Source organism: Sinohyriopsis cumingii, chromosome 4, assembly GCF_028554795.1.
Source record: "Sinohyriopsis cumingii isolate HCF-2022 chromosome 4, ASM2855479v2, whole genome shotgun sequence".
Classification (NCBI taxonomy): Eukaryota; Metazoa; Mollusca; class Bivalvia; order Unionida; family Unionidae; genus Sinohyriopsis; species Sinohyriopsis cumingii.
The window spans coordinates 29,535,352-29,554,596 of NC_142964.1; the positions used below are offsets into that span (position 1 = coordinate 29,535,352).

General features: G+C 31.0%; 1 protein-coding gene across 2 annotated transcripts in view; it reads right to left on the minus strand.

Annotated features, from left to right (window-relative positions):
- Nucleotides 1-11,682: 11,682 nt before the first annotated feature.
- LOC149800871 (TIMELESS-interacting protein-like) overlaps nucleotides 11,683-19,245 on the minus strand; it is a 53,307-nt gene continuing 45,744 nt past the window's right edge. For both annotated transcript variants that reach the window (XM_089954892.1, XM_089954891.1), the window contains 2 exons: nucleotides 17,825-17,921; nucleotides 11,683-12,597 (listed from right to left, as the gene is read on the minus strand). In XM_089954892.1, coding sequence (XP_089811018.1) covers nucleotides 12,257-12,597; nucleotides 17,825-17,921 — 438 coding nt within the window. In that variant the 3' untranslated portion in view covers nucleotides 11,683-12,256. The remainder of the gene's footprint in view (nucleotides 12,598-17,824; nucleotides 17,922-19,245) is intronic.

Below are 19,245 nucleotides of genomic sequence, written 5' to 3' on the forward strand. Positions count from 1 at the left end.
TCTAGTTTGTTATTATATATATTTTTCCACGACAGTGCAACATAGTCCATAGTGATTTAACCTAAATGTGGAATACAGCTTTATCTCGACAAAAGAGGTTGATTTATGGCCCTCTTTTTCATCAGTCAGAGGTTTTTCTGACCCCTTATTGTATCTGCAGTTTAACATTATTATCATATATATTTTACTGGAACAGCCCTTTTCAAGTACTGATGGAGTTCAACCAAATCTGACATGCAGCTCAATAATGTTGAGACTGCTGATGCGTTTCCAGCAATCCAGGACATTTACAGAAGTAATACTCCTTAACGGTCTAGCCCCGAAATATGTTTCCAAAGCATAACTTTACCAAGGTTTCCTGGATTTGGATTTCAGCCAATTTGGACAGTTTTATACTTGTGAGACTTTGAAAGACTTCGATTTCAGCTTTCTACTTACTTTACAGGAATTATACCTCCTAATTGTCTATCTCCTAACTTTTGGTTTCCACAACACAGTGTTGACAAGGTTTGTTTGATTTCAGACAAATCTAATATATGCAATTTTAGAATGAGTCATCTGTAAATAGTTTTGTTTTTCAACTTTTCACAACGTAATTTACAGAAGCCTCTCCTTCCTCCCTGACTCTGGTTTCAGCAGCATATTGTTAATGTTTGTTGGATTTCATCTAAATTAAGTTTGTGGCTTTTTAATGAAGACACCTTGATTGAGTTTGACTGCAAATGATTGACATTATTTACAGGATTTATGCCCCCTTAACAACATAACAACATAATTTTGAGAAGCAATGGCGTCTTGATTGATAGTCCTCCTATTTTCTGCTGCAATACTTTCCCTGGCATTACTGGACCTTAACATAATTTGGAATGTAACTTTATATTGACAAGATATTGACACAGATGCCAAGTATCACATGTCCTATATTTTGGACCCGATTACAGGTGTACGTTTTTCCATGTTAAAAATGTTTTTTTTTTCAATTAATAAAAAGAATTAAAAGTTTCCTTGCATTTTTCTGTTTAGAACAGGCATCAGGGTCCATTCTGAGAGTAAACTGTATTGGTTGTATATAGGGATATGGAATTCTAAAATATGATGGTTCTTTCGAAATTGAGGTTACCTTGCTAGTCTTTAACCACCTTACTGAGTCACTGTATCTCATGTTCATAAGATTCAACATCTAGTCATGTTGAAAAGGAAAGCAGAAAATTTAGAATTTTCTCCAACAAAGAATAGAAAGGAGAACTGGAATGACAATTATGCCAACACTTTAAATTTGTGAAACTGTCTAGTAAAGGAGAAAACTTTGTGTTTTGCAAATTGTGTAATTGTGATTTCACTGGTACATATGAAGGTGCCCATGAAAAAGCTATTAATGATCAGCTTGCTGCTCCATCATCAAAAAAAAAGCCTGAACTTCAAACATTTTTAAAAACCTTGATGTAATTCGACTAAGTTGATTTTACTAAATTTCTTTGAGAAATGAACTTTCATCTTTCAGTTGTTAGTGCTGGTTGCGATTCATTTCAAGCACATTTTCCAGACAGTAAAATTGCAAAGGATCACTCGTCTTTGAGAATGAAAACAGCTCAGTGACAAAACTGCACAGAATTCAGATCAATTAAAAATTGTAATCATTAATTGAAAAAACAAGGTGTGGAAGAGGCTACTATAAACAGCATGTGTCTGAGTGTGAGTGTGTAGCACTCTTGCACCTTCTGAATGAGTTCCCAAATGAAACAAGAGTGCCTGTTCAGAAGGTGCAAGAAATACATCTTTGGCATTAAACAGTTAAGTTACTGTCCAACTTAAATGATGGTTGTAGCTGTTTTAAATAGTTACATATGCATCAAGTTTTAAAAATCAGTGTTCCTGAAAATCAGTATTTTTCTCATCAGCAGTCAGTGTTTTTGCTCTGGGGTTGGCAGCTACACACTGAATAGGTGTGATTTCAAGGATTCCACAATATCATTTACAACTTATGTCCTCTTAGTTTCCACAACATAATTTTAATAAGATTTTTATTTTATTTTAACCAAATATGGCCAACCAAATATGTCATTTGCCTTTATATTGATAAAACATTTAATTAGTTTCATTTATAGCATTCTACAATATCATTTGCTGGAGTCAGTTTCCCTCCATCCGACAGTAAGCCTGTCTGTTTGGGGGTTTCTGCAGCATTATTTTACCAAGGACTGCTGGATTTTAAACAAATTAAGCATGCTGGTTTATACTGATGAAACCTAAAAAAATGTTTAATTCCCAGCTTTTCACATCATTTTCAAGGTCCCTGAACATATACACATCAGTTGGCCACATCAGAATTACTTTACCAAGGTCTGTATGATTTCAAATAGATTTTTCATGCAACTTCTTGTTGATTAGACCCTGAGTGAGTTGCAGTCCATGTCATTAGTTAGATGAGTTACAACCTCTGAATTCTCCAACAAGCCGTGGTGGATGAGTGGTCTAAAGAACTTGACTTCACAGATCATGCACACATCTCATCTCTGTCCATGCAAGTCTTTGCTTGATTAATGAGGGTATGTGAGAAAGCTTGCCAGTAGCTTTCCATGGGCATTTTGATTCTTCTTGGTTTTTTCTCTACCTATTATGCTGGCTGCCATATAAAGTTTATCATGTGCTGAAATATGGCATTACATACAACATAGCCAAGCTCTCCTAAATTTGTTTCTCAACACAAGTTCTTAAGGCCTTCCAATACCAATTGTAGAGATTGTGGCCCTTTATGTTAAATAGCTAAAACTAGATATGTATTCACAGAACACTGACGACCTACCAATTCCTGAAACTGTCCTAAACTTAAGATGTCAAAGTTGGACATGGGCAATGATATATGCCCAAACACAGGTTCCACCCTAATATTCTTTTATTTTCATTAAATCAGTTTGATTCTTTCCCTTAACTAGTGTTTTGGGTTAAATGAAGAAAATAAAATGGAAGAGAATTTGTCAATATTTTGCAAAAGTTTTGTCAATATTGAACATGCACTAATTTATAGTTCATGTTCAGTAGTACCTAAAATCTTTGATATAATGGTCAAAGTAACCTATTTGTGATAAAAAATCTTTGAAATAATGGTCAAGTAACCTATTTGTGATAAAAAAATCTTTGATATAATGGTCAAAGTAACCTATCAGTGATAAAAGTCTTTGATATGATGGTCAAATTAACCTATTTGTGAAAAACAATCTTTGATATAATGGTCAAAGTAACCTATCTGTGATAAAAATATCTTTGAAATAATAGTCAAAGTAATCTATTCATGATAAAAATCTTTGATATAATGGTCAAAGTAACCTATTTGTGATAAAAAATCATTGATATAATGGTCAAAGTAACCTATTTGTGATAAAAATCTTTGATATAATGGTCAAAGTAATCCATTTGTGATAAAAAAATCATTGATATAATGGTCAAAGTAACCTATTTGTGATAAAAATCTTTGATATAATGGTCAAAGTAATCCATTTGTGATAAAAATCTTTGATATAATGGTCAAAGTAATCTATTTGTGATAAAAAATCATTGATATAATGGTCAAAGTAACCTATTTGTGATAAAAATCTTTGATATAATGGTCAAAGTAATCCATTTGTGATAAAAATCTTTGATATAATGGTCAAAGTAATCTATTTGTGATAAAAAATCTTTGAAATAATGGTCAAGTAACCTATTTGTGATAAAAAAATCTGATATAATGGTCAAAGTAACCTATTTGTGATAAAAATCTTTGATATAATGGTCAAAGTAATCTATTTGTGATAAAAAATCTTTGAAATAATGGTCAAGTAACCTATTTGTGATAAAAAAATCTTTGATATAATGGTCAAAGTAACCTATCTGTGATAAAAATATCTTTGAAATAATGGTCAAAGTAATCTATTCATGATAAAAATCTTTGATATAATGGTCAAAGTAATCCATTTGTGATAAAAAATCATTGATATAATGGTTAAAGTAATCTATTTGTGATAAAAATCTTTGATATAATGGTCAAAGTAATCCATTTGTGATAAAAAATCATTGATATAATGGTCAAAGTAACCTATTTGTGATAAAAATCTTTGATATAATGGTCAAAGTAATCTATTTGTGATAAAAAATCATTGATATAATGGTCAAAGTAACCTATTTGTGATAAAAATCTTTGATATAATGGTCAAAGTAATCCATTTGTGATAAAAATCTTTGATATAATGGTCAAAGTAATCGATTTGTGATAAAAAAATCATTGATATAATGGTCAAAGTAACCTATTTGTGATAAAAATCTTTGATATAATGGTCAAAGTAATCCATTTGTGATAAAAATCTTTGATATAATGGTCAAAGTAATCTATTTGTGATAAAAAATCTTTGAAATAATGGTCAAGTAACCTATTTGTGATAAAAAAATCTTTGATATAATGGTCAAAGTAACCTATCATTGATAAAAGTCTTTGATATGACGGTCAAATTAACCTATTTGTGAAAAACAATCTTTGATATAATGGTCAAGTAACCTATTTGTGATAAAAAAATCTTTGATATAATGGTCAAAGTAACCTATCTGTGATAAAAATATCTTTGAAATAATGGTCAAAGTAATCTATTCATGATAAAAATCTTTGATATAATGGTCAAAGTAATCTATTTGTGATAAAAAATCATTGACATAATGGTCAAAGTAACCTATCTGATAACAATCTTTGATATAATGGTCAAAGTAACCTATTTGTGATAAAAATCTTTGATATAATGGTCAAAGTAATCCATTTGTGATAAAAAATCATTGATATAATGGTCAAAGTAATCTATTTGTGATAAAAATCTTTGATATAATGGTCAAAGTAACCTATTTGTGATAAAAAATCATTGATATAATGGTCAAAGTAACCTATTTGTGATAAAAATCTTTGATATAATGGTCAAAGTAATCTATTTGTGATAAAAAATCATTGATATAACGGTCAAAGTAACCTATTTGTGATAAAAATCTTTTATATAATGGTCAAAGTAATCCATTTGTGATAAAAATCTTTGATATAATGGTCAAAGTAATCTATTTGTGATAAAAAATCATTGATATAATGGTCAAAGTAACCTATTTGTGATAAAAAATCATTGATATAATGGTCAAAGTAATCCATTTGTGATAAAAATCTTTGATATAATGGTCGAAGTAATCTATTTGTGATAAAAATCTTTGATATAATGGTCAAAGTAACCTATCTGATAAAAATCTTCGATATAATGGTCAAAGTAACCTATTTGTGATAAAAATCTTTGATATAATGGTCAAAGTAACCTATTTGTGATAAAAATCTTTGATATAATGGTCAAAGTAATCCATTTGTGATAAAAATCTTTGATATAATGGTCAAAGTAATCTATTTGTGATAAAAAATCATTGATATAATGGTCAAAGTAACCTATTTGTGATAAAAAATCATTGATATAATGGTCAAAGTAATCCATTTGTGATAAAAAATCTTTGATATAATGGTCAAAGTAATCTATTTGTGATAAAAAATCATTGATATAATGGTCAAAGTAACCTATTTGTGATAAAAATCTTTGATATAATGGTCAAAGTAATCCATTTGTGATAAAAATCTTTGATATAATGGTCAAAGTAATCTATTTGTGATAAAAAATCATTGATATAATGGTCAAAGTAACCTATTTGTGATAAAAATCTTTGATATAATGGTCAAAGTAATCCATTTGTGATAAAAATCTTTGATATAATGGTCAAAGTAATCTATTTGTGATAAAAAATCATTGATATAATGGTCAAAGTAACCTATTTGTGATAAAAATCTTTGATATAATGGTCAAAGTAATCTATTTGTGATAAAAAATCATTGATATAACGGTCAAAGTAACCTATTTGTGATAAAAATCTTTTATATAATGGTCAAAGTAATCCATTTGTGATAAAAATCTTTGATATAATGGTCAAAGTAATCTATTTGTGATAAAAAATCATTGATATAATGGTCAAAGTAACCTATTTGTGATAAAAAATCATTGATATAATGGTCAAAGTAATCCATTTGTGATAAAAATCTTTGATATAATGGTCAAAGTAATCTATTTGTGATAAAAAATCATTGATATAATGGTCAAAGTAATCCATTTGTGATAAAAAATCTTTGATATAATGGTCAAAGTAATCTATTTGTGATAAAAAATCTTTGATATAATGGTCAAAGTAATCCATTTGTGATAAAAATCTTTGATATAATGGTCAAAGTAATCTATTTGTGATAAAAAATCTTTGAAATAATGGTCAAGTAACCTATTTGTGATAAAAAAATCTGATATAATGGTCAAAGTAACCTATTTGTGATAAAAATCTTTGATATAATGGTCAAAGTAATCTATTTGTGATAAAAAATCTTTGAAATAATGGTCAAGTAACCTATTTGTGATAAAAAAATCTTTGATATAATGGTCAAAGTAACCTATCTGTGATAAAAATATCTTTGAAATAATGGTCAAAGTAATCTATTCATGATAAAAATCTTTGATATAATGGTCAAAGTAATCCATTTGTGATAAAAAATCATTGATATAATGGTTAAAGTAATCTATTTGTGATAAAAATCTTTGATATAATGGTCAAAGTAATCCATTTGTGATAAAAAATCATTGATATAATGGTCAAAGTAACCTATTTGTGATAAAAATCTTTGATATAATGGTCAAAGTAATCTATTTGTGATAAAAAATCATTGATATAATGGTCAAAGTAACCTATTTGTGATAAAAATCTTTGATATAATGGTCAAAGTAATCCATTTGTGATAAAAATCTTTGATATAATGGTCAAAGTAATCGATTTGTGATAAAAAAATCATTGATATAATGGTCAAAGTAACCTATTTGTGATAAAAATCTTTGATATAATGGTCAAAGTAATCCATTTGTGATAAAAATCTTTGATATAATGGTCAAAGTAATCTATTTGTGATAAAAAATCTTTGAAATAATGGTCAAGTAACCTATTTGTGATAAAAAAATCTTTGATATAATGGTCAAAGTAACCTATCATTGATAAAAGTCTTTGATATGACGGTCAAATTAACCTATTTGTGAAAAACAATCTTTGATATAATGGTCAAGTAACCTATTTGTGATAAAAAAATCTTTGATATAATGGTCAAAGTAACCTATCTGTGATAAAAATATCTTTGAAATAATGGTCAAAGTAATCTATTCATGATAAAAATCTTTGATATAATGGTCAAAGTAATCTATTTGTGATAAAAAATCATTGACATAATGGTCAAAGTAACCTATCTGATAACAATCTTTGATATAATGGTCAAAGTAACCTATTTGTGATAAAAATCTTTGATATAATGGTCAAAGTAATCCATTTGTGATAAAAAATCATTGATATAATGGTCAAAGTAATCTATTTGTGATAAAAATCTTTGATATAATGGTCAAAGTAACCTATTTGTGATAAAAAATCATTGATATAATGGTCAAAGTAACCTATTTGTGATAAAAATCTTTGATATAATGGTCAAAGTAATCTATTTGTGATAAAAAATCATTGATATAACGGTCAAAGTAACCTATTTGTGATAAAAATCTTTTATATAATGGTCAAAGTAATCCATTTGTGATAAAAATCTTTGATATAATGGTCAAAGTAATCTATTTGTGATAAAAAATCATTGATATAATGGTCAAAGTAACCTATTTGTGATAAAAAATCATTGATATAATGGTCAAAGTAATCCATTTGTGATAAAAATCTTTGATATAATGGTCGAAGTAATCTATTTGTGATAAAAATCTTTGATATAATGGTCAAAGTAACCTATCTGATAAAAATCTTCGATATAATGGTCAAAGTAACCTATTTGTGATAAAAATCTTTGATATAATGGTCAAAGTAACCTATTTGTGATAAAAATCTTTGATATAATGGTCAAAGTAATCCATTTGTGATAAAAATCTTTGATATAATGGTCAAAGTAATCTATTTGTGATAAAAAATCATTGATATAATGGTCAAAGTAACCTATTTGTGATAAAAAATCATTGATATAATGGTCAAAGTAATCCATTTGTGATAAAAAATCTTTGATATAATGGTCAAAGTAATCTATTTGTGATAAAAAATCATTGATATAATGGTCAAAGTAACCTATTTGTGATAAAAATCTTTGATATAATGGTCAAAGTAATCCATTTGTGATAAAAATCTTTGATATAATGGTCAAAGTAATCTATTTGTGATAAAAAATCATTGATATAATGGTCAAAGTAACCTATTTGTGATAAAAATCTTTGATATAATGGTCAAAGTAATCCATTTGTGATAAAAATCTTTGATATAATGGTCAAAGTAATCTATTTGTGATAAAAAATCATTGATATAATGGTCAAAGTAACCTATTTGTGATAAAAATCTTTGATATAATGGTCAAAGTAATCTATTTGTGATAAAAAATCATTGATATAACGGTCAAAGTAACCTATTTGTGATAAAAATCTTTTATATAATGGTCAAAGTAATCCATTTGTGATAAAAATCTTTGATATAATGGTCAAAGTAATCTATTTGTGATAAAAAATCATTGATATAATGGTCAAAGTAACCTATTTGTGATAAAAAATCATTGATATAATGGTCAAAGTAATCCATTTGTGATAAAAATCTTTGATATAATGGTCAAAGTAATCTATTTGTGATAAAAAATCATTGATATAATGGTCAAAGTAACCTATTTGTGATAAAAATCTTTGATATAATGGTCAAAGTAATCTATTTGTGATAAAAAATCATTGATATAACGGTCAAAGTAACCTATTTGTGATAAAAATCTTTTATATAATGGTCAAAGTAATCCATTTGTGATAAAAATCTTTGATATAATGGTCAAAGTAATCTATTTGTGATAAAAAATCATTGATATAATGGTCAAAGTAACCTATTTGTGATAAAAAATCATTGATATAATGGTCAAAGTAATCCATTTGTGATAAAAATCTTTGATATAATGGTCAAAGTAATCTATTTGTGATAAAAATCTTTGATATAATGGTCAAAGTAACCTATCTGATAAAAATCTTCGATATAATGGTCAAAGTAACCTATTTGTGATAAAAATCTTTGATATAATGGTCAAAGTAACCTATTTGTGATAAAAATCTTTGATATAATGGTCAAAGTAATCCATTTGTGATAAAAATCTTTGATATAATGGTCAAAGTAATCTATTTGTGATAAAAAATCATTGATATAATGGTCAAAGTAACCTATTTGTGATAAAAAATCATTGATATAATGGTCAAAGTAATCCATTTGTGATAAAAAATCTTTGATATAATGGTCAAAGTAATCTATTTGTGATAAAAAATCATTGATATAATGGTCAAAGTAACCTATTTGTGATAAAAATCTTTGATATAATGGTCAAAGTAATCCATTTGTGATAAAAATCTTTGATATAATGGTCAAAGTAATCTATTTGTGATAAAAAATCATTGATATAATGGTCAAAGTAACCTATTTGTGATAAAAATCTTTGATATAATGGTCAAAGTAATCCATTTGTGATAAAAATCTTTGATATAATGGTCAAAGTAATCTATTTGTGATAAAAAATCATTGATATAATGGTCAAAGTAACCTATTTGTGATAAAAATCTTTGATATAACGGTCAAAGTAACCTATTTGTGATAAAAAATCATTGATATAATGGTCAAAGTAACCTATTTGTGATAAAAATCTTTGATATAATGGTCAAAGTAATCCATTTGTGATAAAAATCTTTGATATAATGGTCAAAGTAATCTATTTGTGATAAAAAATCATTGACATAATGGTCAAAGTAACCTATCTGATAAAAATCTTTGATATAATGGTCAAAGTAACCTGTTTGTGATAAAAATCATTGATATAATGGTCACAGTAACCTATTTGTGGGAAGTTTATGTAATATTAAGTGTGCATAAGGTTACCAAAAGTGGAGAACTGCTTCTTGAATATGCCTGATACTGTATAATGATCAATGTTGTGGTGTTCAGTTATTTTTATGTGTTTGGTAGCTGTATTTTGAATGTATTTTGAACATTTATGATTTACATTTTGTTAAAAATTTGTCTATTTTAATAATATCACAATATATTACCAATATTATATATTTAATTTTTGTTGTTACATTTAGATGGCAAAACTGAGCTGGATTAGACATGGGCAAAACAAATCAGTTATACAATAACTTAGAGAAAGATACACATATGCCACAACCCTCTTTTGTGACAAATATGTCTAAATGTGAAGCTTGATGTACAAATTTATCAAAGTTAATTGAACTTTGAAATTCCAGCTGCAGGTACTTTGATTTAAAGGTGTATTATTGAAAGACTGGCAATCAGGGCAATCAAATGGGCAGTAATATCAAGGACACTAATGATATCAAGGTACATCAGGGCAATCAAATGGGCAATAATATGAAGGACACTAATGATGTCAAGGTAAATCAGGGCAATCAAATGGGCAATAATATGAAGGACACTAATGATATCAAGGTAAATCAGGGCAATCAAATGGGCAATAACATCAAGGACACTAATGATATCAAGGTACATCAGGGCAATCAAATGGGCAATAATATGAAGGACACTAATGATGTCAAGGTAAATCAGGGCAATCAAATGGGCAATAATATCAAGGACACTAATGATATCAAAGTAAATAAGGGCAATCAAATGGGCAATAACATCAAGGACACTAATGATGTCAAGGTACATCAGGGCAATCAAATGGGCAATAACATCAAGGACACTAATGATATCAAGGTACATCAGGCCAATCAAATGGGCAATAACCACAAGGACACTAATGATATCAAGGTACATCAGGGCAATCAAATGGGCAATAACATCAAGGACACTAATGATATCAAGGTACATCAGGGCAATCAAATGGGCAATAACATCAAGGACACTAATGATATCAAGGTACATCAGGGCAATCAAATGGGCAATAACATCAAGGACACTAATGATATCAAGGTACATCAGGGCAATCAAATGGGCAATAACATCAAGGACACTAATGATATCAAGGTACATCAGGGCAATCAAATGGGCAATAACATGAAGGACACTAATGATATCAAGGTACATCAGGGCAATCAAATGGGCAATAACATGAAGGACACTAATGATATCAAGGTACATCAGGGCAATCAAATGGGCAATAACATGAAGGACACTAATGATATCAAGGTACATCAGGGCAATCAAATGGGCAATAATATCAAGGACACTAATGATATCAAGGTACATCAGGGCAATCAAATGGGCAGTAATATCAAGGACACTAATGATATAAAGGTAAAAGCAACAGCTCAGCATTTTCAAAATCATCCGCAGGTCCAAATAAAGAAAAGTTGATGCACATTTCCCACATTTTTCAGTTCTCTTGAACAGTGGTGCAGCACTCAAATGTTTATATGGAACAGAATGAACCTTGACTGGAACTAAGCAGGCTGCACTGCAAAAGTTTTGTAACTATAATAAGAACATAAATACAAATATGGTAAGTGATGATATTGGTCACACAAATGTTGGTTGGATGTATGTTGTACAACTCTGCTCTATCTAGAAGCATTTATCAACTTGCAGAAATTAGACTCAAAGTAAAAAGATTACTTGGTTTATTATGTGCAATCCACTTGATAAAAATATACACTGCAGTGTTTTCTCCATATTGCATGAATAAGCAAATTCCTGCTCTTAAATTAGTAAGAATTTGATAAACTGAAACTGATTTGCCGTGTGTAACGAAACAGGTAACGTAAATAATAATAATGCTCAATTTGATCATGCAAGTACATGATCAGCCACGACAAATCAAATGCATACTAAGTTACTTTTAGAAATATAGCCATGAGAACCTTTTGTTGATTATCAGACTAATAAAGTATTTTAACAAAGGCACTTGCCGAGGTAGTACACACGGTCATAACGGATGCAACATACTGCCATCGTTGTAACACAATCGATGTGCTAATAATGAAGTTTAATCTTCATTTCTTATAAGTTATTTATCACGTAGACTTCTTGACAAATATTTAAAGGGGGCTATTTAACATACTGTCCTCATGTAAAGACTGCCGCCAACCAATCTGATATTCGACCCCTTATGAAAATGCCAAAGGAGGAATCCCTTATTTCACTGTGCAGACTATGCAAATGCTGAAATGACTAGCAATTAATTATCCAATTCATCCATCAACTGATCCTGGTCAAGTTCTATGTCCTGCATGTCATTTTCCATATCATCATCATTGCCAATAACTTCAGTGCCAGACACAGGACTATCTGACTTGCACTCGGTCTCTTCAATCTTTTGGTGTTCATCATCGTAATTTTTAGCACCTTTCGAACTGAAATTTAGTTCACTCTCCATGTCTCTTTCGGTTACATTCTCTGAGAACTTTTCATCTACATTTTTGCTGCTTATTTTCGCAGACAAATTCTGTTCATCTCTGCCCTTGTCATTCTGGGTTCCTGTTTCAGAAGTCATAGTCGGCTGTTTCTGAGATGGACTTGCTGGAAAATGTACACAAATGTATTATGTATTTTTAAATGTGCTACAAATATGTGTGTAAATTTACAATAAACTGATGAATTTATGTTAGCATTAAAAACCATTTCCTTATTATCTTCTATTATAACTGTGAACTGTATAATAATGTAGCTGGAATATTGTCAGAAACTTAAATATATAAACATCTTCCAAATGACTGACATGATTACTTCAAAATTCATTTATATAAGCCACTATGTTCATAAACTAGAAGTACAATGATGTTTGATTCAACTCCAATGTCAGTTAGATCTAGTTTTCAAGGCTCCTTCACAAAAGTGCACATATAATGGTGGTCAGATCTGCAATTTTCGTTAAGAACTGATTACCTATTGCATGAGGTATTTTGGTGAAACCCTATGTCGAGACACAATTCATACAAAAGGAGTATTAAAACAAACTTTCAAGATCAGATGAAGATGAAGTTTCAATGAAAACCCCATGTCTGTAAGACAAGACCATCTATTCGGAATGGTTATCAAAAACCCCATGTCTGCAAGACAGGACCATCCATTTGGAATGGTTATCAAAAAGCCCATGTCTGTAAGACAAGAACATCCATTCGGAATGGTTATCAAAAAGCCCATGTCTGTAAGACAAGACCATCCATTCGGAATGGTTATCAAAAAGCCCATGTCTGTAAGACAAGAACATCCATTTGGAATGGTTATCAAAAAGCCCATGTCTGTAAGACAAGAACATCCAATCAGAATGGTTATCAAAAAGCCCATGTCTGTAAGAAAAGACCATCCATTCGGAATGGTTATCAAAAAGCCCATGTCTGTAAGACAAGAACATCCATTTGGAATGGTTATCAAAAAGCCCATGTCTGTAAGACAAGAACATCCATTCGGAATGGTTATCAAAAAGCCCATGTCTGTAAGAAAAGACCATCCATTCGGAATGGTTATCAAAAAGCCCATGTCTGTAAGACAAGACCATCCATTCGGAATGGTTATCAAAAAGCCCATGTCTGTAAGAAAAGACCATCCATTCGGAATGGTTATCAAAAAGCCCATGTCTGCAAGACAAGGCCATCCATTCGGAATGGCTGTCAAAAACCCCATGTCTGTAAGACAAGACCATCCATTCGGAATGGTTATCAGGGCAGCAATTTCAATACAATTACAAGAGTATCTGAAGAACTTAGCTTGACTGGCCAAAATGAATTTCCAGGAATCCAAGATAATTTCTTCTCCTTAATTGCTGTGTGTTGAAACCAGTTGGTGGTTACATTTGAAGTAAGATCAGCACAATTTTTATTAAGGCCATCATGAAAGTCTCTTGGTGAAAAAGGCAAGGAATAGAAATTGCATGATTTACATACTGGATGTCAGATCAGCTTCATTTTTATTTATGATCCTATAAGAAGTCTTCTCGTGAAACCTATGCTGTCAGATATAACTTTCAGTTTCGCAACAGTCATAACAAGGTTTTCATACTGGATGTCGTCCAATCAGCATTATTTTTATTTATGACCAAGTAAATGCTATAAATTTCTTTTGATAAAGACTTTTGATAAAGTTGATATACCTTATAATTTAGGATTAGTGATAACAAAATTCTTAAACCCAATGTCAATAAACTATCTTTTCAAATGAAGAAGCTGTCCCAAAACTCTACACCACTTTCTCTTAGGACCATTAAGATATCATAAGAAGTCTTTAAGTTAAAACCCCATCTCAATATGACCATCTGTTCATGAGGGGTAGTGGTAACAAAGTTTTAAAGACAGCCACTTTGGTTTCCATTATTGGCAGTCCAAGTGGCACCATTTGCATTTAGGACCAACTAGATCATGGGGATGAAAATGTGTCTAATGATTGATGATAAGTATTTAAGGGAAGTAACAATAACAAGCTTGTGCTGACAAACAGAAGACAGACAACAGACCATGTCATAAGCTCTTCTGCCCCAGGACCAGTAAACTAAAGATCAATGAACAGAATTTGATCAAATTCGAGAATAAGCATCCTGCCAGGAATTTCTTTCAATTTTCCAATGTTACTAAAATCAGAAAACCACTGTTACTAAATGCAAGAACACCTATAAACTAATCCCAAACTACCAATACTAAATGCAAGAACACCTATAAACTAATCCAAAACCACTTACTAAATACAAGAAAACCTTTAAACTAATCCAAAACCACTGTTACTAAATACAAGATCACCTTTAAACTAATCCAAAACCACTGTTACTAAATACAAGAACACTTTTAAACTAATCCAAAACCACTGTTGCTAAATACAAAAAACACCTTTAAACTAATCCAAAACCACTGTTACTAAATACAAGAACACCTTTAAACTAATCCAAAACCACTGTTATTAAATATAAGAACACCTTTAAACTAATCCAAAACCACAGTTACTAAATACAAGAACATCTTTAAACTAATCCAAAACCACTGTTACTAAATACAAGAACACCTTTAGCTTTTCATGGGTTGGTGGTTCTTCCAGGGTTTACCTGGGTTCTTCCTCCACCATTAATACTGGCCGCCATGTATAGCCTATCGTGTGCTGAAAATGGTGTTAAACCCTACAACAACAACAACACCTTTAAACTAATCCAAAACCACTATTGCTAAATACAAAAACACCTTTAAACTAATCCAAAACCACTGTTACTAAATACAAGTACACCTTTAAACTAATCCAAAACCACTGTTACTAAATACAAGAACACCTTTAGCTTCTCGTGAGTTGGTGGTTCTTTCTGGGGTTTTCCCGGGTTCTTCCTCCACCATTAATACTGGCCGCCATGTATAGCCTATCGTGTGCTGAAAATGGCATTAAACCCTACAACAACACCTTTAAACTAATCCAAAACCACTGTTACTAAATACAAGAACACCTTTAAACTAATCCAAAACCACTGTTGCTAAATACAAAAACACCTTTAAACTAATCCAAACACACTGTTACTGAATACAAGAACACCTTTAAACTAATCCAAAACCACTGTTATTAAATATAAGAACACCTTTAAACTAATCCAAAACCACAGTTACTAAATACAAGAACACCTTTAAACTAATCCAAAACCAATGAATAGAACTGGATCAAACAAGCATTCTGGCAGGAACACCTTTCACATTTATATCAATGATGCTGATTCACCATAAAATATCACCATTACAAAAAAAAAAACAGTAAAACCTTTAAACCAATTTCTTCTCAATAACTGATCATTCTGGCATAGATGGCTTTCAAATATGTACAACTGACACTGAACTACCATTCATTATGACTCCTCTTACTAAAACAAGAAGGGGCCACAAGTGGCTGAGTGGTCTAAAGCGCTCTCCATTACGGATCACTGCCATCTCACCTCAATTTGCATGGGTTCGAGTCTCGGATTCGGCTAAAGTGGGTATGTCAGAAAGCTTGCCAGTAGCTTCTCATGGGTCAGTGGTTCTTTCTGGGGTTTTCTAGGGTTCTTCTTCCACCATTGATACTGGCTGCCATGTATAGCCTATCGTGAGCTGAAAAATGGCGTTAAACCCAACAACAACAACTAAAACAAGAAAAACCTTTATACAACTTTTCCAAAGCTGCTTAAAAGAATCTGTGTTTGACAGAAAGCATCCCATAAGCATATGGGTTTATGACCACTAGAGCTAAAATTATAAAACCATTAAAGACTTCTCCAAAACTGCTGAAAAGAATTTTACTAATCTTGAAAGAAAGAATCCTGGCATGAAGACCTTTCAAATTTATACAAATGATGCTCATCTGCATCACTAAAAATGGAGAAAAAGTTAAAACATTTTTCTCATACTGCTACACTGAATTTGATCAAACGTGGGAAAGCATTCTGGGAGAGAGGGCTTTCAAATCTGTACAAATGATGCCACTCCAACACTAAAAGTAAAATTTCTTTGCACTTCTTTATATAATAGGACTCCTGGACAGAGTTTAACAACTCTGATACAAAGCATCATTGTATCATTGCACAGGGGCCTTCTAATGTTGAACAAAGATGCTGAGCTGCCATCAAATATGGATGAACTTCAAGATAGAACCAGAGCATAATAAATTATTCAAAAGCTCACCTCTATGAATCTTTTGCCAGTCTCCAGTATCCACTGTAAACATTAGCATGCAAAAAACATAATTAGACCAAAGTGATCGTGGCCCCTCTTTAAACCCAAAACTTGTATGGACTCTTTTATATTAATATGAACTTTAACATATTAAATTCAAATCAGCACTATATAGCCTTATTGTGCTGATATAATGTGAAATCTGTGAAATCTGCAAGCTTGTTTAGACAAGGTAAAAGAAGGCATAAATTGATCTCTCAAAGAAATTAGATTGGTCATATTTGCTGGTCTCGGTCTATTAGCGTAATCAGAGCCATTTCAAGGTCTGATGGTCAATCAGCATTTCCTTAATATCATAAAAACTTTCCAAAGTTTACACTGGTCTTTCTGCCTGCAACAAAATCATACTTGGTGTCTGGCAATGTTATGTTCTACTGAAAAGTAATGCAGATTTAAAAAATATGGTGTCTGGAGTTCTGGCCCCATACTTTTCATCCTCCTGTTTAAGAATCTTGGAGGGCCCAGATATTTAAATTTATGAAGGCCGTCAATGCAGACATAATTTTGGCCTGGTTGATTTACTTTTGTTGAGATGTCTTCTTATGCTTAATTTCATAAATGTATGCGAGAAAGGGTAAAAAATACCAATCTTTACCACTAGTCTAAGTATACCAAATTTCATAGTAATATCTTATATAACTTAAGGGGTTTGCTGATGAAACACAAATGATGATAATGAATGGATGAATCGACAGAAAAAACCCCACAAAAACATTAAAAATATTGAACCTGAATAATTGCTAATAGCAAAATTCATACCGGGACCAAGTCTTAGTAAGTGTACCAAGTTTCACAGCGATATCTTGAATGGGGTTCAAGCTAGTGTGATGGACAGATGGAAACTGTTTTAATATGCTCTACTTTGTTGGTAATGGATATAAATGACTTGGGGGTTTTCTTCTTCAAAATTATATTATCAGAATATGTAAATAAAATATGGTTTTTAAATATATCTTTTGTAAACTGTCTAAACTGATCCACATAATTATCGTTATTCAACAAATAAAATCAAGGAAGCACAATTTCTGATACTTCAAATTAAGTTCCAAGAAATGTAGGTTTGCCACATGAAAATTTACCTGTGGATGGTAGAGGTGTTCCAAATTTTTTTGCCTTTCTCTCCAAAGCAAGTCTTTTGTTTTGCTCTATTCTCTCCAACTGTTCTCGTGTAAAATGCTGTAATCAAAAGGAAAGTAAAACCTCAATCTCTGAAATAATAGTGAACCAATGTCAAGATTACAATTATTGAACACTAGTAACAGCTGAGAAGTGGCAGTATCGATGTACGTACACAAGTCAGCAGTAAAATGATTAGATAGTCTTTATGACTTCCCTTAGTAAGATGTTGAGCTTGTTCACTTTGATAATTAGTGGCTATTACTACTGACAATAATTGTCAAAATTACAAATCCTAACAGCCGTGAGGTCAAATCTGCATGATCTTAATGATACATATCGAAGCCGTTTTGGCTTCTCTCACTTAGTGTAAAGAAACATATAAAAACAATAGGGTACCAGACTGTGACTAACGAGTCACGTGCCAAGATCACTTCCTTTAAAAACACGGCAATTTGTTTACATGCATAAAAAATTGTTTTATCAGTATTGTAGTTGGCAACATGAATAACTTACTGCAAAAAGATCAACATGTCATCGAGGAAAAGAAAAATTCTCAGTTTAGAAGAGAAAGTGAAAGTAATTAAACTGACCGAGGGGGGGTCGGGCGAGGATCCTTGCAGAGAACTAATCTCGGAAATACTCAGATAAACAATATCGTAAAGATAAGGAAACAATTCTGCAGAAGTGGGAAGGTGAAATGGATGGCGAAAGGAAGATTGTTTGAGCCAGGAGATGTTTGTATCCTGATTTGAATGACAAGCAACAATTTTGTCAGTTGAATTGGGATATGATGACTTTACTGCAAGTAACGGATTGTTGACCAGATTTCAAGTGCAACACAATAATAAGAGTTCTGTCGTTAGTGGAGAATCAGCAGATGTTAATAATGAAGTTGTCGAAGATTGGAACAAAAGACTAAACAATATATGCAGCGGATATGACTGCAAAGATATTTTTAATTGTGATGAGACTGGTTTGTTTTTCAGACTGTACCAACAAAGTGACAGATGATGTGATCTGTAACATAATTATAGTTTTAAAACTATATCAATGGTTATTCATAACATTCTTTTGAAAATGATGAAACAGTTTGTTTTACATTTATTTCACAACATGCATGTGATTTTTTTAATGAAAATATTAAATGTTTTAGAAATAAATGTACTTGTGGCTTTCTTCGTATGTATTTACTATTCGCATTTGTCATCCCCCTCTAGAAAGGTTACCCTCATTATAAGGCCACTTCTCTGCTGCATTAGGGGTGGCCTTATAAGAGGGGGACTACTGTAGTTTAAAGGGACATCCTTCCAGTTTTCAGTATAGCTAAACAGGGACATCCTTACAGTTTTCAATATGGTTTAACAGGTACATCCTTCCAGTT